At 37.6% G+C, this 21,161-nt stretch overlaps 1 protein-coding gene across 24 annotated transcripts in view; it reads left to right on the forward strand.

The window, feature by feature from the left end:
* Positions 1–21,161, forward strand: part of Dlgap1 (DLG associated protein 1) — an 879,880-nt gene that overhangs the window by 559,856 nt on the left and 298,863 nt on the right. The window contains exon 1 of one of the 24 annotated variants that reach the window (XM_047526705.1): positions 11,603–11,706. The exons of 22 other annotated variants lie outside the window; for them this stretch is intronic. In XM_047526705.1, coding sequence (XP_047382661.1) covers positions 11,656–11,706 — 51 coding nt within the window. In that variant the 5' untranslated portion in view covers positions 11,603–11,655. Of the gene's footprint in view, positions 1–11,602; positions 11,707–21,161 lie in introns of those variants that run through there. One more of the 24 variants, XM_047526709.1, reaches the window with a different exon arrangement.

Raw genomic sequence — 21,161 nt, forward strand, 5'->3', positions numbered from 1 at the left:
TGCCAAAGTGACATTCATTCAGTAGAAACTGTACTTCAAGTCTTGAGTTTGGATCTTTTTCTGAGCTAGTGATATGCTTAATGATGCTGTCTCTGGACAGTGGCAGTGAGCCACAGCTCCTGGTCGGTCACACAATCATGAGGGGAAATGACTGAGACTCCACAGACACTGTGTTACTAAGTAGAATGTTCAGTAGGTTAGGTTATGTTTTCAATGTATCATGTCCTGACGTTATAGCCCATCTCGTAGGGTGCTTGCCTAGCACGTGCAAGGGCCCAGGTTTGAATCCCCAGCACCACGGGCGATTAAAAAAAAAAAAGCTTCAACATATAGTAGGCTCCCATCCTACCTCAGGGAGCATCTATACATAGTGTATTTTTAGTACAATCACTTTTTAAATTATTTTTTCGTTGTAGATTAACACAATGCATTGATTTTATTTATTTATTTTTATGTGGTGCTGAGGATTGAACCCAGTGCCTCACACATGCTAAGGCAATCTCTCTACCACTGAGCCACAACCCCAGCCCTAATACAATCACTTGTGAGAACTAAGTGGAAATACTCTGCTAAAATCTGGGAATATAAAGCTGCAATGATCTCATTCTTTCCCTTAAGGAACTCTTCTTATACTGAGAAGAAAAGGAGCCTGCTGGTGAGAATTTTTTAGATAGGAAAAAAAAAAAAAAAAGCATTTTAAGTATAGAATTGCCTGATCTTGGAGATGGGTTGACTGATCTGTCAGGAATGTGAAGAGTAGAAATGTTGATCAGTTTATAGTTTGAAAAACTGGGTGCACGTCAGTACTTTCAACTGAGATAAATAAGACGAGTCAAATAGTAAGTTTGGATGGGGAAGATGATGTCATTTTAGCCATGCTGAATCTCATGCACTTATAGCATATCAAGTTGAAGATGCCCCCATAGGCAAGCTTTCATTTGTTCAAATGCTGTTCTAGAAGTTATTACAGTCAATGAGACTTAGTTCAGGCTAAGCTAGAAGTGATAAAGAGAAAAGTAAAGGTAACTTTCTACCATATCTTAAAGTTACCACATTATCAAGAATTGAATGGGGCAGGTGAGAAAGAGGGGGAGGGAAGGCAGCTGAATTTATGATTTCTGGAGTTCAGGAAGATGTCAGGACTGGGGAAGGTATTTGGAAGTTAGCACATAGGAAGTAGAGAAGAGTTTGACAGTGAATGCGATTGCAGGGGACAGGTGCAAAGGCAGAAGATGAGGCTGTCCCGGTCACTTGCATGGGTTACACAAACAAGAAGCAATAGGGGAGCAATAGCCAGGGTCATAACCATAAGAGGAAATCAGAAAGGTATGGAAGCAGAGGGAGAAGAGGCTTTCAAGAAGCAGGGAAGTTCAACAGGTGGTCCAGCCAGACAATGAAAAGTCTACAGTGAACTTTGCAATTGCTTAACTATTGACTACACCAGTAGTTTCTCTAAAGTGATGGGATAATAGTCATTTTGTGGCAGTTTAATAAAAGCTTAATATTTTAATTAGTCTATCATTTTCATGAAAAAATGTATAGCTATTGTAGTATGCAAATAAAATACTCTTAGAATATTCATTCTCAATCATTTGACCTTTGAATTTTTTTTTTACTTTTCACCATTATGAATAATGTCATAAATATATTCTTCAATGAAAGACGGAGACTTTTTTCTTGTTTTTATTCCCAAATAGTGTCAAGTTGAAGGGAAAAGAGCAAGTTAATCTTGCTATCTTAAAATAACTTGAATATTCTAATTTTGAATAATTATTATGCAAAGACATTGTTTACGCTTTCTATTTTCAGATGAAGAAAGCTCAAATGTCCAGGCTGTTGTCTAACTTAGAGTGTACACTTCTGAAGCAATCATTTTCTTCTTACTAAATACCAAAACACTCTATTCATGCAGCATCATAGTATGTAATACTAAGCAGAAATTCATTTCCTTTCTTTATATTACAAACAAGTTAATACCCACTAGTAATAGGTTTCTTCAGTTTCAAGTGACTAAAGTAATTTCCCACCTATTAGCTATTTTTGTTGACCTCACTTCACTAGAGTTCCTCAATCTCAGCTTAATTTTAGCAATCACAATTCTCTCATCTAATTAACAAAAAAATGGGGTCATTGCCTCAGTGGCCTGCATTCAACCTTATTTTGACTGGCAATTTTCTAATAATGTCTCACGGTCTTTCCACCCCTATACTTATAATAGGAGTTTCTGTTCCATTGAGTTCATTTCTCTTTCTCCGGTTCTCTTTGCTCTCATTCTGTTTTTCTTTTTCACGATTCTTTTTCTCTTCCTCTTATTTCCTTAGAAACCTAGCCAAGTCTCTTCGTGTTATAAACTCCTCAGTAAGTGTCCAGTTGTTAGTTCCAGAGAAATTCTGGAAGTACACAAGTCAGGCCAAAGGTCATGCATCATGATAAGCTTTCTGTGCATTAGCAAATGACCTTGGAAAAGGTTGTGTGATATTCACCCAGCAGCACCTCCCATGCTTGGCACCCCTGTAGAAGCTGCTTCTCAATTATGAATTCAAACCCGCCTCCCTTTTGCTTAATTGTAAAACTATCTAGAACATATCTAACTACTCTTCTGCATGGCAGTCCTTCACATATTTAACAGAAATCACTCTTTGCCCCAAAGTCTTCATCACTCTGCCTTCCATGGACCTACTTCCTTAGGAAATTCTTTAAGAACAGGCCTGGAAGTGCTTTCAGCATCCCAAATGACAAATCATATCTTGTCCCAAGAAAAGAAACACCCCTCTGAGTTTATGGTACTATTGTGTGAACGATATCTCAGTTAGGTTCAGATTTCACAGTGCTCTGTGAAAATCTTTGGACATGAGCATCCTCCTTCTCTTGGGGTGCTAGTTTGTCCAGTAGCCTCGTCAACTTGTCCTCCTGAGTTAAAATTTCTGGGATCATTTCTTCATGTCCGATCATGTTGACGTATTTCCCCACCCTGTACTGTGCACTTGAGTCATTTAGAATGTGTTGTTATATAGATGTAAACACACTTTCCTAGCCCAGGGTCACTGGCTACTATCATGTAGCTGGGCACTGCTCACCTCTAAGTAGCACCACCTGCAAGTAGTAATCTCAGTATTATTTGTTTATTACTGTAAATTTCTAGCAAATGGCAATAGAATCTTGTGGAAGAGACAGATTGTTTCTAATTCACTCACCTAAAAGTGCCATTTGGACTATCAAAAAGAATTCTCACTGTCAAAATTGGAGAACATTAAATCTGAAATCAAATAAATATCTTCCTAAATGTGTTATGTTGTAAATCTTATCATTGTGTCTGATGTATCATCATCATTGAAGTTGATAATTTTAGAGAGGTTAAGAATAAAGCCAAAATAGAAAAGTTTACACTAAACTCTTAGAGAATGTCCTGTTTTCCATGAAATTATTTATGTGCCATTTAAGAAAAAACATTCAACCCATTAGGAATCTCCTATCTAGTCCACATTTCTTCCCACATTTCTTCATTATTGTTTTATTACAGGTGTGACTATAAGGAATACATTTATAAATTAATAGACATGCATTGGGGAAATTCTGTAAAGTATAGAAGAACATAGGGAAGATGGAAATCTATCAGTGATAACCAATGCCTGCTAACTCTTTTATATTGGTCCCGTTCTTTGAAAAGTCTGAAAATATTGAAAAACCTCTGAATAAACTCATGGAAGAGGAAAAAGAGAAAGAATGCAATAAACACCGTTAGGATAGGAAAAGAAAGGGAACATTTATATACAGAGTGGATGTTACATCTATAACATGAAAATAGGAAAAAGAATTTTCCACAGCACATTGAAAACTTGTGTTTAACTTCTTAGAAAAATAAATTGTTCAGAACTCAAAAAAAAAAACACGAAACCAAAAAAAAAAAAAAAAAAAACAGAAACCTTAAGTTTAAGTTTAGAATTTATTCAGAAGGAGAAAATACCAAACTCAGTTAGTTTTATGAAACTTGGAAGGAAAATTTCCTTCCTGCCATATAAAAATTCATGTAGAGCTCACAATAACAACAAAAATAAAAAGATGGCCAATTCATTTTAGGATTTAGTTTAGTCTTAAGTGAGATAAAGAAAGAAAAATTTCAATTTAATTTCTTTCATGAATCTAATGTAAAACTTCTTAATAAACTTGGGAGTAAAATTTAAAAATTATGAACAATGTAAAATAAAATGGCTATATGACTTTTAATTTAGTAATGAAAAGAGGGCTTAACAGAAAGATAATCACATAATTAAGGGTACTACAAGACTGAAGGAGAAAACATGTAAGGGTATCTCAAAATAGGCAGAAAAGGTATGTCAAAATATTCAACAGCCATTAATGATTTAATAACCACACACACACACCCACACACACACACACAACACACACATGCACGCACACAAAACACATGAAGAGTAGGAATAAAATTCTTAAAGGCCATCCTAATATAAGAACTTCTTGTCATGTTGGGTCACTAAGGTATTCCTTTTTAAGTACAAAATAAGACAATAAACCCCTCCTAAAATATACCAAACTAGGTTTGGGCCACTAGTTCTTTTGATGAGATTTTTTTGTCGTTAAATTCATGCTCATCTAGAGTTTCCCCTTTAGTATTTTTCCCTAGACAAGCTAATTTAAGAATTATTACCAAAATCCTCATCACATTCTAATCTCTTTCTCCTGGTGTCCTCATACGTGAAGGAGAGCTTGCCTGGATGAGAGTCCACCATCCTGCCTCCTTTCCTTGGTGTCTTATAGATAGTCCTGCACTGTGTGCTGCGGTTAGATGTTTCTGTGCAAAGTCTGGTGTCAGCTTCATTTTTCTCTCCCTTAACGGATATGATCTTTTTGACCGACCACTTAAAGAATTCTTTCCAAAATTTTTTCTAGGGTATGTCTTTACGCCGACCATCTGGATGACTGTTCATTGATACAAAAGACACCTTTCAGATAGGTACATTTAAGGCTCTTTTATTTCAGAACAGTTTTCCTGAATTGCATTTTAAGGTAATTATTCCATTCCATTGTTTTGACTTTCTTTTTTTTGTTTGTTTGTTTTTGTTTTTTAAATTTTTTTTTGTTTTTTACAGACAGCATTTCGATTCATTGTACACAAATGGAGTTCTGACTTTCTCTTTTGGGGTTTATGACTATGTCCATGTTGAGTCTCCTTTGCCTGGCTTAAATATACTTTCCTTTCCCTCTAATCCTTCTTTTAAAAAAAATACTTTTTTTAGTTGTCGATGGGTACAATACCTTTATTGTATTTATTTATTTTTATGTGGTGCTGAGGATCAAACCCAGTGCCTCACACGTGCTAGGCAAGCACTCTACCACTGACACACAACCCCAGCCCACCTCTAATCCTTCTGTATGTTTTGTATCTCTGTATCATTTATTTGCTCTTTTTCATTTTTATCTTTGGTGCCTTTCTATTTACTTTCCTTCCCTTCAATTCTAACAATTCCTGTTTCACATCCCGCTGCAATCTGCCAATAACACCCTGTTGATCGCTCCATTCTTCCCTGAGTTCTTCTAATTCTACTTTAGGATCTTTCCCTTATAGCTGTAATTGTTTTATTAATTATTCACTTAATAATGAGATTCTGGGCTAGGTACTTAAATCTTATTTCTGACAACATATTTTTCAGATGAGTTTTCATTATCTACAAGAAATTTGTGACTGCTCTTTTTCACATGTCTTATAGGATCTTTATGTTACTTTTATATTACTCCTATTTGAATGAGTTGGATTTTCCTAGACAGAAGATTCTTGGGGGTGGCAAGGGTAGAGAGTAATTTTCTGACCATCAAGGGAGTTCACCATCTTTTGGACTGTTGCTGTTGCTGTTATAGTTATGAACGGCTCCTTGTGATATGATGTATCTACATAATCACGTGTCCCCTGACACTGAGAACCAAACTTAATTCTGTTCCTCCTCAATTACATCATGATTTACTTCACAGGTTGCCTGACACATGGGGATACAGATTACAGAGTAATTTTCATAAACAGTTTAGAATTTTTCTGGCCCTTAATGAGATGTGCCATTCATCTTCTACCAGTTACATTAACCCCCGTCTTTTCTACAGCGCTTGCCTTCTAGATTAAAGCCCACACTTTTGGGGAGGGAATATTCCTTTGGGGAAGTGAATATTCAATGAAGATTTCTGAGCTCTGCTGCAGCATCAAGATCCCTAAAATACCTCCCATCTATTTACCACATTAATCTCACTTCCCTCCTTGGCTTTCTGACTCTGACTTTGGAATTTGGAGATGTTCTGCTGCTTTTGCTAAAAATGTAATTTGTGGGTATTTCTTTTCATTTTGTTCCATTGTTGTTTTTGTTGTTTGGATTGAATTCCAAGAGAAGTGAGCAAATTCAGTTCTTGTGGAAATGGATCCTGTTGGAAATATTTTCCCTCTGTTTTGTTGTTGTTGTTCTTGTTGTTGTTGTTTGTTTTGCTATGAAGATAACTTTGCATAAGGAAATTTGGTGTATGTGTTTACCTACCAACCAAGTTAATCTTTAAAAATAAAAATAAATTGCATTCAGCTTATCACATTGCTCTCAGCACTCAGAGACCTTCTGTTGAACTACCTATTCTAGAATGAAGCAAAGCTACAAAGTCAAACCCATCAAGCTGCTATGTGTAAATCAAATCTTTTTGAAGATTCAAAAGTCTTGTCCATCTTTAGACTTTTGCTGCCATCCTTACTCACATTGAATCCAGGATCCTACCAAAAGCTCTCTGAGTTAGAATTTGGCACAAAAACTCAAGCTTAATGTTTTTAGATGTGTTGTCTTTTAAAAAGAATGTCCTAATTGAGAAAATTGAATTTTTAACCTAATAAGTCTTACAATGTTTTAATCCAACATCCTGAATGCTGACTTTATAAGAAAAACGTATGTGTTGGGCTAATGGCAGATTTTAAATGATGTAGCGCTAAATTGACCAGGGAAAGATACAGAAGGGCCAGATTTTAAACAAGAATATAATACTGATGCCCTTCATGGAACACATGCTTTGAATCTTTTGCTAGTGGCAATTGTACTCTCTTCATCTTCTCACCCCAGCCTAATAATTTAAGAGTTTGCTATTTATTCATTCAAAAAATTATTAAATTTCTACTATTGCTAGGCTCTATGTATATGCAAAATATACAGTGATGATCAGAAAGGTTTTGTTCCAGCTCTCCTGCACCCTATTGTCCAGTGGTGAGATAAATATTATTGAAATCAATCACACAAATGAATGTAAATCTACTACCATGGATATTATTGAATTATTCAGCTCTTCTAGCAAGGTCCTGTCTCCAATCAGGGTGGTCCCTGTCTCCATTGAGAGGCACTGTGGCTGAATTCAGCTTCCCACCCGACTAAAGTTCTCATGGATTCTAAGGTATATGCAGCTGGCATTTTTTAGCACTGTCCAACAACATCTGGCACCAAAGATCAAGCCAGACTTCCCAGTTCCCAAAACCAAAATGTTTACTCCCTGCCTTTTCTCCCCGCAACATACCCCTTTTTCCTTGCCATATTAGAAGAGTGGCCAACAGTAAGTCAGGTCTTACCATAATGAGTTTAATCAAGAGTGAGTCTTTTAAAAGATGCTATGAGTGTAGTGGCCCCTGCACCTTTCGACCTTTCTGCTCCTAAGTAAAAACCTTTCCCAAGTGATCACCTGGCTCAGTCCCTATAAAGGAGATTATGTAAGAGCATATTGATGAGAAGTTCAGCAAAGCATGTCGTAGGAAGTAATGGCTGGGACGGGGTCCAAAGGGAGAACTAGCCGAAACCGGATGAGTCCAGGCAATCATGTCTGAAGCAGAAGGACAAGCATATGCAAAGGCAGAAACAAAAGGGCCAGAAATGAGCCTAGTGTGGCTAGATCACCACAAGGATAGGAGATAAGTCTGCGGAGATATGCAGGACTCCATCAGACCATGTTTAAAATGTAAACTTTTAGGTCCTTGTTCATGTGGGAGGGAGAATTGGGGAAGGCTGATATTTACTTTGCCTCTAAAAACATTTCTTTGCAAAGTGTGAAAACAGAAAAGCAATGGAAAAGGAAAACCAATGAGAAGACAAATACAGTATTCTAGGTTTAAAAAAAAAAAAAAGGTAGCTGGGACTAAGAGGATAACAATTATATTGGGGCAAGTGGGTAGTGTCCAGATTTCAAATCTATGGGATTTGGTGAGGTGGAGAAAGAGGAACGCGTCCATAAGAGTACCTATGTTCCTGACTTGCATAAAAGTTGGTGGTTCCTTCATAGAAGTAGGAAACTCCAGAAGAACCCCAGTATATTTACTCTGGAGGGTGGAGATGGAGACAGAAAGAGTTTGATTTGGAAGGTGCCGTGAATGCAGTGTTTTGAAGTATTTAAATGAAGTTGTCAAGTACCTGAAGCTCATTTGGGAGTTCTGGAAAGACAATATGAATTTATGCATTATCTGCAGTGGAGAAATTTTCCTGTGGTTCAGGTTACTCCTCACCTTGTTTTTTCTTCTACCCTTTCCAATGTGAAGCTCATGTCACTGGATAGAGACAACAGTAGGAAAACAAAAGTTTGAGAGTTTGATATTTTGCCTTTCTTCTCCCTCCTCCTCCCTGCTCCTCCACCTCTTCTTCCTCCTTCGTCATCATCATCTGTTCACATTAAACCATCTGGAGCAGACTTTGGGATTTTCCTTGTTCTTCTATTTGTTCTAAGGACTTTAAAAAAAAATTCAGAAACCTCATTTCACTCTGGGCTTTAGGCCCTTGGTGCAATTCTTGTAGGCACTCATCACTTCGTGTACTGTTCCTTGATTGAGAACCTATCCTCCACATTTAAAATTTCAAGTTTCTTTGATCAAAATACTTCAAACCTCTTATTGTCCAATGCTTTTGGTTTCGAGGGCTTCTTCTTTTATTCTCATCTAGATCACTTGATTCCTATCATTGCGATTAAGTTTTGTGATCCTGCTTTCCCTCTTGAGTCATCTGCCTATTCATGTTATCTCATCAAAAACAAGTGTCTGTCTTCTCGTTCTCCTTCCTCCACTTCCTCTTCCTTCTCTTTCTTCCCTTTTCTCTTTATTCTCTTCTTCTTCCTCTTCCTGTTTCCTTCTTTATTCTCCCCTTCTTCCTCTTCATCTTCTTCACTCTCCTCTCTGATGTTGAGGGTTTTCTTTTTTTTAATTTTTTTTTTATTTCTTACAGACTGAATTTTGATTCATTATACACAAATGGGGTACATCTTTTCATTTCTGTGGTTGTGCAGGATGCAGATTCATACCATTCATGTAATCATACATGTACAGAGTAATGATGTCTGTCTCATTCCACCATTTTTCATATCCCTCCTCATTTCCCTCTGTGTAATCTAAAGTTCCTCCATTCTTCTCTCACTCCCCCGCCCCCTCCCCCACTAGATATCATTCACTTATCATTCCACTTATCAGGGAAAACATCAGCCTTTGGTTTTTTGGAACTGGCTTATTTCACTTAGCATGATAGGGGCTGGGGAGATAGCTCAGTCGGTAGGGTGCTTGCCTTGCAAGCACAAGGCCCTGGGTTCAATCCCCAGCACCACAAAAAAAAACAAAACAAAACTTAGCATGATAGTCTCCTTGAAAGTTAGCTGCAAGAGCTAGGGTTGTGGCTCAGTGGTAGAGCACTTGCCTAACACATGTGAGGCACTGGGTTTGGTCCTCAGCACCACATAAAAATAAGTAAATAAAATAAAGGTATTGTGTCCACCTACCACTAAAAATATATTTTTAAAAAAGAAAGTTAGCTGCAATAAAACATCAGCACAGATGGTTCTTCAGTTTACCTACAGCCCTTTAGTCCTCAAGAGTCACACACATCTGGGTTCTTTCTTTCTCCTCCTTTACCTCTGTCTACCTGCCTTTAATAGAATTTATTATATATGACTAATTCATGTAACAATAAGCATTACACAACAACTTTCCATGACAAATTAGTTTTATGAACATCCTTTTTGAGATTCCATTCACAAAGTATAAAATTCACCTATTCGAAGTGTACAGTTCGGTGTTTTTAGTATATCCACAGAGTTGTACACCAAAATCAAAGCTAAAAACATTTTCTTCACTCTCCAGTAGGAGATCTTGTAGACATGAGCTGTAACTTCCCAGCACTTCCCTCCCAGGACAACTACTAGTCTACTTTCTGTCTCTGTAGTTTCTGTCTCTGCTGGACATTTCTTTATAAATTGGAATCATAAAGCATGTGATCTTTTGTGTCTGACTTCTTATAATTAGCATACTGTTTTCAAGATCCATCCACGTTGTAGAATGTGTCAGTATGTCATTTCTTTTTATTGCCAAGTATATGGACATACTGCATTTTTGTTATCCATTCATGAGTCTGTGGACATTAGGGTTATTTCTGCTCTTGCTGTTCTGAATAATGATCCTACAAACATTTGTTTCCCAATTTTTGTGTGAAAATTTTTTTTTCATTTTTCCCTGTATATGCCTAAGAGCATAATTGCTGGATCATATGGTAACACTGTGCTAAACATTTTTAGATAACTCAATCATTTAATTATCCCTTTTCTTTATACTTTCTCATTAAAAAGATAGCCTGGCCTTTTATGGATTCAGGAGAGGAGAATTTGGGGGTTTGGTTTTCCAGTGACAAAACAATAAAAGTTAAAAAGCCTTTGCTCTAAACTAAAATTGCTTGGCAGCCATATTGATCTTGTCTGTTGATAACCTAAAACTGGTCTTCCTATGGTGACTGGTGATTTCTGTTGAGAAAGCCAGATCTTAATAAACACAGCCTACACAAAACTTATGAAGTAAAACACTTGGGAGAACAAGCCACAGCAGTTCTTTTGCCCCATCTAGAAATGAGATACACACTGAACAAGTATTTTCTGGGATGTTTCTCTATGAAAGTTAATGTTTCAAAAAATTAAGAATTTACCTAGAGGTTTCTAAAATGTGTTTACTTCCGTTAAAGAAACTTAATAAATTAAAGAATATTACTTCATTTTCTTCCAAAAGACAAAAAAAAAAAAAAATTAAGATCAGTATACAGATATCTACTGTTATTTTACTCCTGGATCCTCAGAGTCTCTGTTGGTGCCATATCTGAAAGTTGTATCCAGTTCCCCTGTGTGTACAAAATTGAAAACTGCCTCTGTCTTTCCATTGCTAGTGAGACCATCAGGCATTTTTTGTTTGCAAATTTCAGGGATCGCTCCCCTACATGAACTTCTCTTTGGCAGAATACACATAACCCCCAAATGTGCTGCAGGGTGAATCAATAGCCCAAGAATCCACAGAGATAATGAAAGAGAGCGATGTCATTTTGCTGGGGCAGTGAGCCTGCTCCACACTCTGTAACTGCACTACTATGCAAAATTGCACAGGCTTAAAAATCTGCGCTGAGTATTTGCTTAAGTGGTAGACTTCCGTGATAAGATTTGATTCCATCTTCATATGAATGAAAATATAAAGTTGCAAGTCTAGAGTTGTGAGCCATCGCCAATCACTCTCCCTCCACCCCCAATCCCTGTGTTTACTGCCTTACTCACCCACTTTGCATCGGCAAATCATAGAGAGAGGCTAAGTGCTCTCAGCTGCACTATTCCAAATCAAAGCTGAGATGAATAATGAACTTAATTTTCCATAAAGACATTCTGTTTGGCATTTCAGCTAATAAGGTAAGCTAATACTACCAATTCTGGGGTGTGGAAAGAAAAAAGAAATAGTTTCTTTTAGTGTTTGACTTCTGTGTTAATCCATAATTTTTCTTTTAACATGCTGGAGATGATTTTATGTTTCATGATGTCTGTGAATTGGGGACGGACAGTTTTATAAAGAGTACCCCCAATGCACCCTTTTCCTTGGATGCAGTTGCTTTGGGATGCTAGAGGGGCTGAGGGAGAAACCTAGCTTTTTAGTAAGAAGGACATTCGTATATTATTTTTTATCATCTATAATGCAGAGTGAAGTTAGTTAAACAGCAGAATATTTAGATGTAACAAAGATAGACTGAATTATTTAAGCACTGATTGTTGAAGATATTTATCATGATAAAATATAAATTGATGTCGAATTTGCTCTAAAGAAAGCAGAATATATACATCATGTTGGTTTTTGAATCATTTCATTTCTAAGTACATGTTATTCTAAAGAAGGTAGTAATTTTCAATTGCTAAAATTATTCCACAGCTTCGGTTGAGGTGGATTTCATTTTGTAAGATTGTATTTTTAAAGTAGTAGCATACTGAATTTTTCTTATTACCTTCTTGATTTGCCGTGGCTGCAATGATTTCAGTTCATGGGGGAAATGTACTTGTCCACCAAGTTCATGGAAGTAGAAGCAATCAGATCTTTCTAAGACTTTTATCACTACCCTGGTCACTATATCTCAAAAACAAGAAGTGATGAGATAATTACTAGTTTGGCTTCACTTTTTGTGATGCAGCTTTTTGGTGTTTAACACAGGGATTTTGATTTCATGCAGATCATAGCACAAATCCTTAAAACTAGCAATGGCTTAGCAAGATGGAGAAGAAATTGTAGTCTTTCTATAAGAATAACAAAAATGGAAAATATAATGAAGATTTATGTTTTTAGGCATTCTGGGCTTGCTGCTATGTCACCTGAAACTCAGATTCTATTCTCTCAAAGTGGGTGACCTCAAAAAATATTTCAGAAGGTCTATTCAAAAACAGCTAAAGTACATGGGAAACATTTGGAGAAATGGAAAGTAACTCTTCCTCCTGTTCCCACAGTATCATCTTTGTATTGTTTTTATGCAAGAGAAATGAATTGCGGGCAGGGAGTAGTTTATTTCATGAAAGTCTTTAAACGTCACCATCAGATTTTATAGATAAAGAACTTTTCTTTCTTCCCTTTACATTTTTCATCATGTCTGTTGTTCCTAGAAGTATAAATGGGATACTAAGAATGTGAACACAGGTATTTAGCAATATTTACCAATAATGACTTGTTTCCACCTAAAACATCACCCATGCCACCTATAAATTTAGACAATTCTCCTGAAATGCATCTAATTTAGTAAACCTATGAGAAGTCAGAGTGTGGAATTCTTTTCTATCATGGTTAATTTTTAAGAATAACAAGACAGACATATGTTACCTATTCATACTTCAGAGTTTTAAAATATGTTCAATTTCACAGCTATTCTGTTTATAGGGCTGCATAGAAAACTCATAGTGGGTTGTTTTGGATTTGAAACACATTTGCTTTATTTTCCTCTTTCTCCTCCTTTCTCTCTCATACTTCATCCCTCCACACCTTCCCTGGCTGCCCCATGCACTATTTTGCTTCTTTGATTTTGACATTTTTCCCATTTCCCTCTCCCTAGTATCACTAACCTAGAACCTATGGATTGCTCTATGCCCATCTTAAAACTGCCAGAAACAAACTAGGAAACAAACCTTTGCAATAACCATGTTATCATCTTCCTGCCATTTGTACAATAAGAAGATATTTATACCAGCAAGACTTTTATCCACCCTATTCACCCCAAACCAACTCAACAGTGAAAACGGGAAAGGCTGTTTGGTCACCATCCTTTTTGAGATCTTTTACTGCAGTGACCATGAGATGTGAAGTCAGGCCATTAAGGTATTTCTGGAAGACATATGTTATTTACACCACTCACACACTGTGTGTTACTCAGTTAATGGAGACAATCTAAAGAAACCAGTATCACCACCTTACATGTGATGTGCATGCACACACACGCGCAAATAGTAAAGACCAGGGAGCAGCTGCCAACTGAGGACAGTGGTGACTGAGGTGGCAGCTTTGATACAGATGGTCCACCATCATAAAACGTTCTTGGCACCACGGCAAGGAGGTCTGACAGAAGGCAGCAAACAGATTTGTTCCCAAATGCACGTGAAGCCCATTCTTGGGCACAATCAGAATTAACTGCAGGAAGAACAAAGATAAGAGGGAACTAAAATATCACTGGATTTGGTTGTCATTGTTAGTGTGACCTCATTTATGCTCACAGACTGGGGAACCCAAGGATATAGGGGTTGCAAAAATAAAGGCATTTCCCAAACCTGCCATGTCTAAACTTAGTGTCCTCCCCATGAGCCTCTACCCTGGGTTTCCTACCCCTGTAAATGACATCACCAGCTACCTTCTTTTAAAATCCAGAAATATTAGGGGCAACCTTGAAACTTCTCTCTACCTCATTCTCATATCATGTCTCCAAGAAAGACTCATAAAACTTAATTGAACGGATGAATGAATGGAAAAACCACCTAATTCTATATGTCTTAAATTTCTCTCCACTTCTTTCCATTCATCTGCTATTATCCCTGTTAAATCTCCATCATTTCTTGCCTATATTTTTGTAAATACCTCCAACACGATCCAGTTTCCCCTTAATCCAGTCCATTCTGCATACTATAGATCAAATGATCTTTCTAAAACACATGTAGAATCACTAAGTCTTTTACTTAAAAATCATTTGATGTTTCCATTTTACCCTTGGAATGAAGTCTAAACTTTAGGGTGACTTACAGTGTCGGGCACAATTGGGGACCTTTTTCCTTCACATTCTCGTTTCCTAATTCTTCCTCTGTTCACTTTGCACTTCAGCCATTCTGGTGTTTTCCCTTTCTTCAAGGTGTCGTGTGCTCTTGCCCAGAGCCTTTTCAGGAGCTGCTTCCTCTTTGTCTCTTCTATCCATCACCCCAAACTCCTCTCTTCCCTACCTAACCCCTTCTCAAACTTCTAGTCTCATCTAACATAGCACTTTCTCTGTGAAGTCCTTTATGACTGACCAAGTTGGAGTCAGATACTGTCTCCCAATATGTTCTCATAGTACCCATTATTTCTTTATCATACAATTTCTATTTTCTGTATAATTGCCTGTTTGTTTGACTCTTGCACTAGCCTGCCAGTTCCATGAAGGTAGATGTCCAGTCTTTTATTGGAGTTGTCAGGCTCAAGTGGCCATAAGTGACATTAATAATAAAGAATGGGCCCCTCAGTTTGTTTGATTCTAGAACAGCTCTCCACATGACCCACTGCCTCCTTAGAATGAGAGGAAAACTTTATTCTTAATAATGTAGAGTAATCATAGAAAAATCCTTCATTTTTCACTAGCTGCCGGTGTTCATTTGCTTTCTGACTTCCAGCAGTCTGCCTTAAGTATGTTTTTTCCTTGTTGTTAATCTGAAGGTACTTTTTTCTGAAGGTGCTACAGTATTCTTTATTCTCATGCTTTCTCTTGCAACCCCTGTGTCTATCCAAGTTTTTAACCTTTTTTCACTTTGTCTACAGTGAAAGTAGCTGGGCCTTGCATTTCTGTTACATTTGCATTGTCCTTTTCAACAGGGACTATTTTCTTGGTCCTGCTCTATGATTACTCTTTCCACAGTGCTTTTGCTGAAACTCAGTTGGTCCTTACTGTTCTTCAGCCTTAGCCTGATGTCAGCCTACTTAGGGGGCTTCCAATGGTCTTTCATTGGAGAAGCAAACTGCTGCTCGTTCACACCCAGCCACTTAATTAGCAGTGCTCTCTGCAGAAGTAATAGCTAGAAGTACAACTACAGAAGGGACATGTACAATTTCTGGGACATTTCCCATTATGTGTTGGCCATGTTGGTGTGATCCACACCAACACACAGATGCACACAACTGCAAAATGTGAGAGACAATACAGTGGGTGTGAGTAATAGCTTTTGAGCTGGACAGAATGAGGTTGGAATCCTCTTTCTACCATTTCTCCATCTACATGACCCCATCAGGTTACTTCACCTTTCCATGCCTCCATTTCTTCATCTGTAAAACAGAGATAACAATGGCATCTACCCCTTAAAGTAATGCTTGCCACAAGTCCTCAATTGATGATGCTGATGGCATAGGTGGTTGTAGTAAGTAGAATAATGCCCCAAATAAAACCATATTCTCATCCCAGGAAACAGTGAACATTATTTTGCAAGACCAATAGGACTTTACAGATGTGATTACATTAAGTATCTTGTTACATAAGATTGTCCTGGATTATCTAAGTGGATCCTAAATGTAATCACAAGTGTCCTTATAAAAAGAAGACTTGGACCACAAAAGAAAGACATTTGACCATGGAAACACAAAAGAATTCGCAGAGACTGTACTTTTGGTTCAGAAGATGATGGAAGAGGCCATGAGCCAACAAATGGAGCTAAAGACACAAGGAAATGAATTTTCCCTTAGGTCCTCAAGGGGGCGCTCATCCTTGCCAATAGCTGGGTTTTTGCTCATTGACTCTACTGTGGACCTCTGACCTTCAAAACTGTAAGGGAAAAAAGTGAGTTGTTTTTAAAGCTGCTGAGCTTGTGGTGTTTTGATATATCGGCCAGAGGAAAGTAATACAGTGATGGTTTGAGAAATGAAAGCTAACTCAAAATGAGCTGATCAAAAAGGAATAAAATGTTAATATAAAAAAGATGATATTACAAAGACTGATGGTGTGGGGTGGAGAGGTCCTCTAAGTACTCAATGTGTGCCTGAATATGTGGGTAAACGTATCCCATGCCTGCGTTAGAGGAAATGCAGAAAGAGACAATTGAGGGGCACAGCATCTGAGTCTTCTGCTCCAACAGTCCTCAGCATAGAGGAGGCATTCAATATGAGAATAAATGGATGGATGAATTGAATCATTCATTGCATACTGTGGGCAGAAGTATACGATGAAGGAACTATGAAGTGCAGGGATCGTGGGTCAGTGTCTAAAGCAAATGCATCCTTCCACCCTAATCTCTCAAAAAGCAAAAAATAATTGTAAAGAAATTGGATTCACAGGTTTTTTTCCTTAAAAAAGATAAAGTTGCTATGTTTGATGCAAAATTTCTAAATGAATGCAACTATAATCTTTTTGTTACAAAACTAAATAGTAAGTGGGACCATGTCATGTTCATATTGGAATACAAATTATCTCATGTAAATTAACAAATCACTAGTGAGAAAAAAAATGTATGCAGTATTTACCTATGTCCCTGTCCATGAATTTGTTAACATAGTATATTTTGCTTTCTTAAAATGAAATTATCAATTATGTCTATTTTTATGCAATCCGGTGTTCAAAGTTTTGTTTGCAAAAAGGAGGATGTACTTGCATAAAGCATTAATAATGTTCATTGCCTGCCAAAATTAATGTATTCACACCAGAGTCATCAACCTCACCAAAACAGAGCTGGACAGAGTTGTAAGAGGGAAATATACCTCAATCTCAAATCATTTCTAATGACTCCATCTTTATAGAAAGTGAACAAACATTCTAAGTTATTGAAGAGGGAGAGCTAATTTATGTTAGTGGAGTTTTAAACATAAAAGGAAGAGAAGAAAGAAAATAACATATGCTTGGATTCCAAGATCCTGTTACATCATAACACCCAAAATTGGAAGGAAGATGGAAAACACATCTTGAAAGCCTATTCTGCATGCTTGGCTCCGCCTCACAAAATCCCTGTGCCATCTTATTAACAAACTTTTCCACATGTAGCAGTTGGATCTAATACCAGGCTAAATCTCTCCTTTGTGTTAGAAATCGATTTATTTCCCTGCCCCTCCCCCCCATCCTGAGTTCTCCTGTAGCTAGCCCCAGGGACTCCAGAGCCTGCTTGTTGTTCATCATTAGTGTTTATCACTTTTACAAAATGCCACAGGGTGCTCAGAACTCGACCATGCTATTTGAAAGAAAACACAAAATCCCTGCTCTTCGTAGGGGGCGCTCAGACCATTAAAAGCTTTTGCAGAATCTAAGGAGAACACAGGAGTGATGAAACAATGTGTCCAATAGGAGGGCCACTTAGGCAGCCTCTGGGAAGTAGATCCAGAGGGGACACAGAAAATGTGAGATGGAGAAGTCCCCTCCCTCCAGCCTGGCCACCCACCCACCGCAATGGACTCGGGTCAGCGCATGACCTCAGAGCAGAAACGATGGCCCACCAGATTTGGAACATGTCAGGTATTCAAGTCCCAAGCCAGGAGGGGCTAAAAGTGCAGTTCCTCCCTTGGTGGGCAGATCCATTTGCCTGCAGTCTGTGTGACAGCATTTAGGGTCAGGAGAACACTTGACAAAGGAAAGAAAACCTACTCCTGTTACCTTTTTTGAGTACTCAGAGAAAACTCCTTTAAAACTAAAGACAAAAATGCTGCATAGTAAAGGAGATACCGTGCCCCCACATGGACCTGATTTCCTTTTTCATATTACTCAATAAATGCAATTTCCTCCTAAAGTGTATTTTTTTTAATAAATAAAATCAGTGAGATGTCCAGATAGGCACATTATTCCGGGTGGGAAAATGATACATTGGGTTTCATTTCCTCCTGGTGTCATAATCCTTTGCCATCAGCAATGCTACCAAGATTGCAACACCGATTTTAGTATTTCAGACTTTAATCGACTGTAGTTCTCTTCAACCCAGGTTGAAATTTCAGGTGATAGTGTATTTTCAGCTCAACCTATTTTAATTCTTATCCCCAAGTCTATGGAATCACATGACAGCAGGTTTAAGGCTAATAGTAAGCATGTCTTCATTTTTAGCACATTGGTGCAAACATTAGTAAATAGGCCTATACAGTCAGATAAAGCATACTCAACATCAGCTTTATATTCAGTTTTATAACAACCATGCTTACCACATAGCAGACACGCAATAAATAGTTGATAAAGGAAAGATGAGAGGAAGGTAGGTAATGAGGTGGTTGAAGGAACAGAAAAACCTCCATATTCAGTCTTTAGAAAGGCTTTCCAAACATGTTTATATTTCCATGAAATTTATTACGATCACCTAGTAGTAAAACTCAGCATGCCCTGATGCAACCAACAATTGTGATTGGTTCCAAAAGAACTAATCTTTATATGTTAGAAAGGGGAATATTTTCTATGAAGTTTTCATTCCACAACAACTTGCCATTCTTATATAATAGAAATGGTAAATGTGGCATTAGACTTCTGCTTCTTTCTCCAAAGGATATTTTTTAAAAAGCACCCACAAATGTCATCTCATCTATTTTTAAGCAGAGTGCTGCTGGATAAACAGCTGAATCGTCTAAACCCAATGGGAAAATTCGAAGTTTAAATAAGCTATTTTATCTCATTGAAAATAAGTGGCACCGACTGACACAGAACATAGGGGGTTTTGCATGCAGTTACATGTAAATTTTCTTAACTGAATATAAAACTCCAGCTGAAGCTGAAGAATAGGGAAGCAAAGTACATCCATAATGGTTCTTTGGAGGTTCTACTTTCTGATTCTCCAGCCCAGATTTCAGTAATTTCCAGTTAAACACTGTTCCTGTATGTCTGTGATCCCAGCGGCTCAGGAGGCAGATGCAGGAGGATCGCAAGTTCAAAGCCAGCCTCAGCAACTTAGCGAGGCCCTAAGCAACTTGGTGAGACCCTGCCTCTAAATAATATATAAAAAAGGGCTGGGGCTGGGACTTAGTGGTTAAGTGGTTAACCTGGGTTCAATCCTGAATAACAAACCAAATAAAACAAAATACTTTTCCTTTGTTCTTTAGATCTCTTTTATATGTAATGAAGCTATATCTTTGAATTGAGAAAATATTTAAAAAAAAACACAAATTCTTTAAAAAAACAAACAATCCCAAAAAATTAAAATTAAAAAAAATAACAAACACCTAAGTGGACATTGTGGCATACACCTATAATTCCAGCTACTCAGAAGGCTGAGGCAGGAGGATCACAAGTTCAAGGCCAGTCTCTGTAACTTAGAGAGACCCTTTCTCAAAAGAAAAAAGAAAAAGGGCTATGGATGCAACTCAGTGGTAGAGTCTTCTGGGTTCAATCCCAGGAAGGAAGGAAGGAAGGAAAGAAGGAAGGAAGGAAGGAAGGAAGGAAGGAAGGAAGGAAGGAAGGAAGGGAGGAAGGGAGGAAGGGAGGAAGGGAGGAAGGGAGGAAGGGAGGAAGGGAGGAAGGGAGGGAGGGAGGGAGGGAGGGAGGGAGGGGGGGGGGGAGGGAGGATCGATCCGCTCTCCCAATCCCATAGCCACATGTTTTCCTTATCCAACCCCTCAGAACACCAAGATTTTCAATAAAGTGACAAAATTACTCACAGTTGTAGAAAATGAATAACAAGAAAGAAAGAAAGAGATCTACAGAGATCCTAATTTTGGGAATTTTTTCACTGACTTCATAATTTTAATAAAATTATAGATGTTAATCATGAAAAATTTTAGTTCAGAATGATGTTGCATTAAAAGCCCCCCACCTGTTGTCACATTCCTACTTCCAAAAGACAAATATCACTGTTACCTTTTTAACATTTTCCTTTGATTTTCAAATATACATATGTAAAACTGTAATATGCATCTGGGTCCATGTACATAGATGTATGCACGTATGCACATTTTCTTTTCTGATTTAACTAGTTGGCATTACACTGTAAACACAGTCTAGCCCTTGACCTTCCTTACTTACTAGTGTCTACTGTCAGTTTTCCACATCAGTATGTAGAGCTCTGCCTCATTCGTTTTAATATCCACGCATGGCTTTGTTATGTGGGAATGTTCATTCATTTGGCCGTTTACCCTGTGCCGAGCACTCTTCCACATCCTGGAAACACAGGACGGAACAAAATAAAATCCCTGACCTTGTGAAGACCATGTTCTATAATAGTAATATCACATATTACAGAACTAATATGTTAGAAGCATTTTTCATCGACCCACTTTTGCTTTTACAAATAGTGCTGTGATGAATCACCTAAACAAATCTCTACACCAATTTATTGGCTGGACAAATTGCAGGAGTTATTTTGATGTAGTCAGTCTTTCACTCAGTGTTTTATTTGTATCATCTCTTTTTTGTATCATCTTCTTTAGAAACAGATTGTAAAGTTTTCATTGTTATTTAATCAATACAGTAATAGAATTTTTACACTGAGATATGCTCTCTTTTCTAGATCTATCTCTTCTGGTATCTTGATTAAAGTATTAAAATTTTATCTGAGTTGAATCCCTAAATTGGTCAATGATAATGCTCCATGAGAGAATCCAGTCAGACATCCCAATTTTCCTCTACTTTTATTTGATCACATGTGCTAGAAGTGGCCAATTTAAATATTTAGTAATACCCAAACACCTCCCAGACAACATTTTTGGATCTCCTTTTGGC

This window comes from Sciurus carolinensis, chromosome 15 (genome assembly GCF_902686445.1).
Source record: "Sciurus carolinensis chromosome 15, mSciCar1.2, whole genome shotgun sequence".
Taxonomy (NCBI): domain Eukaryota; kingdom Metazoa; phylum Chordata; class Mammalia; order Rodentia; family Sciuridae; genus Sciurus; species Sciurus carolinensis.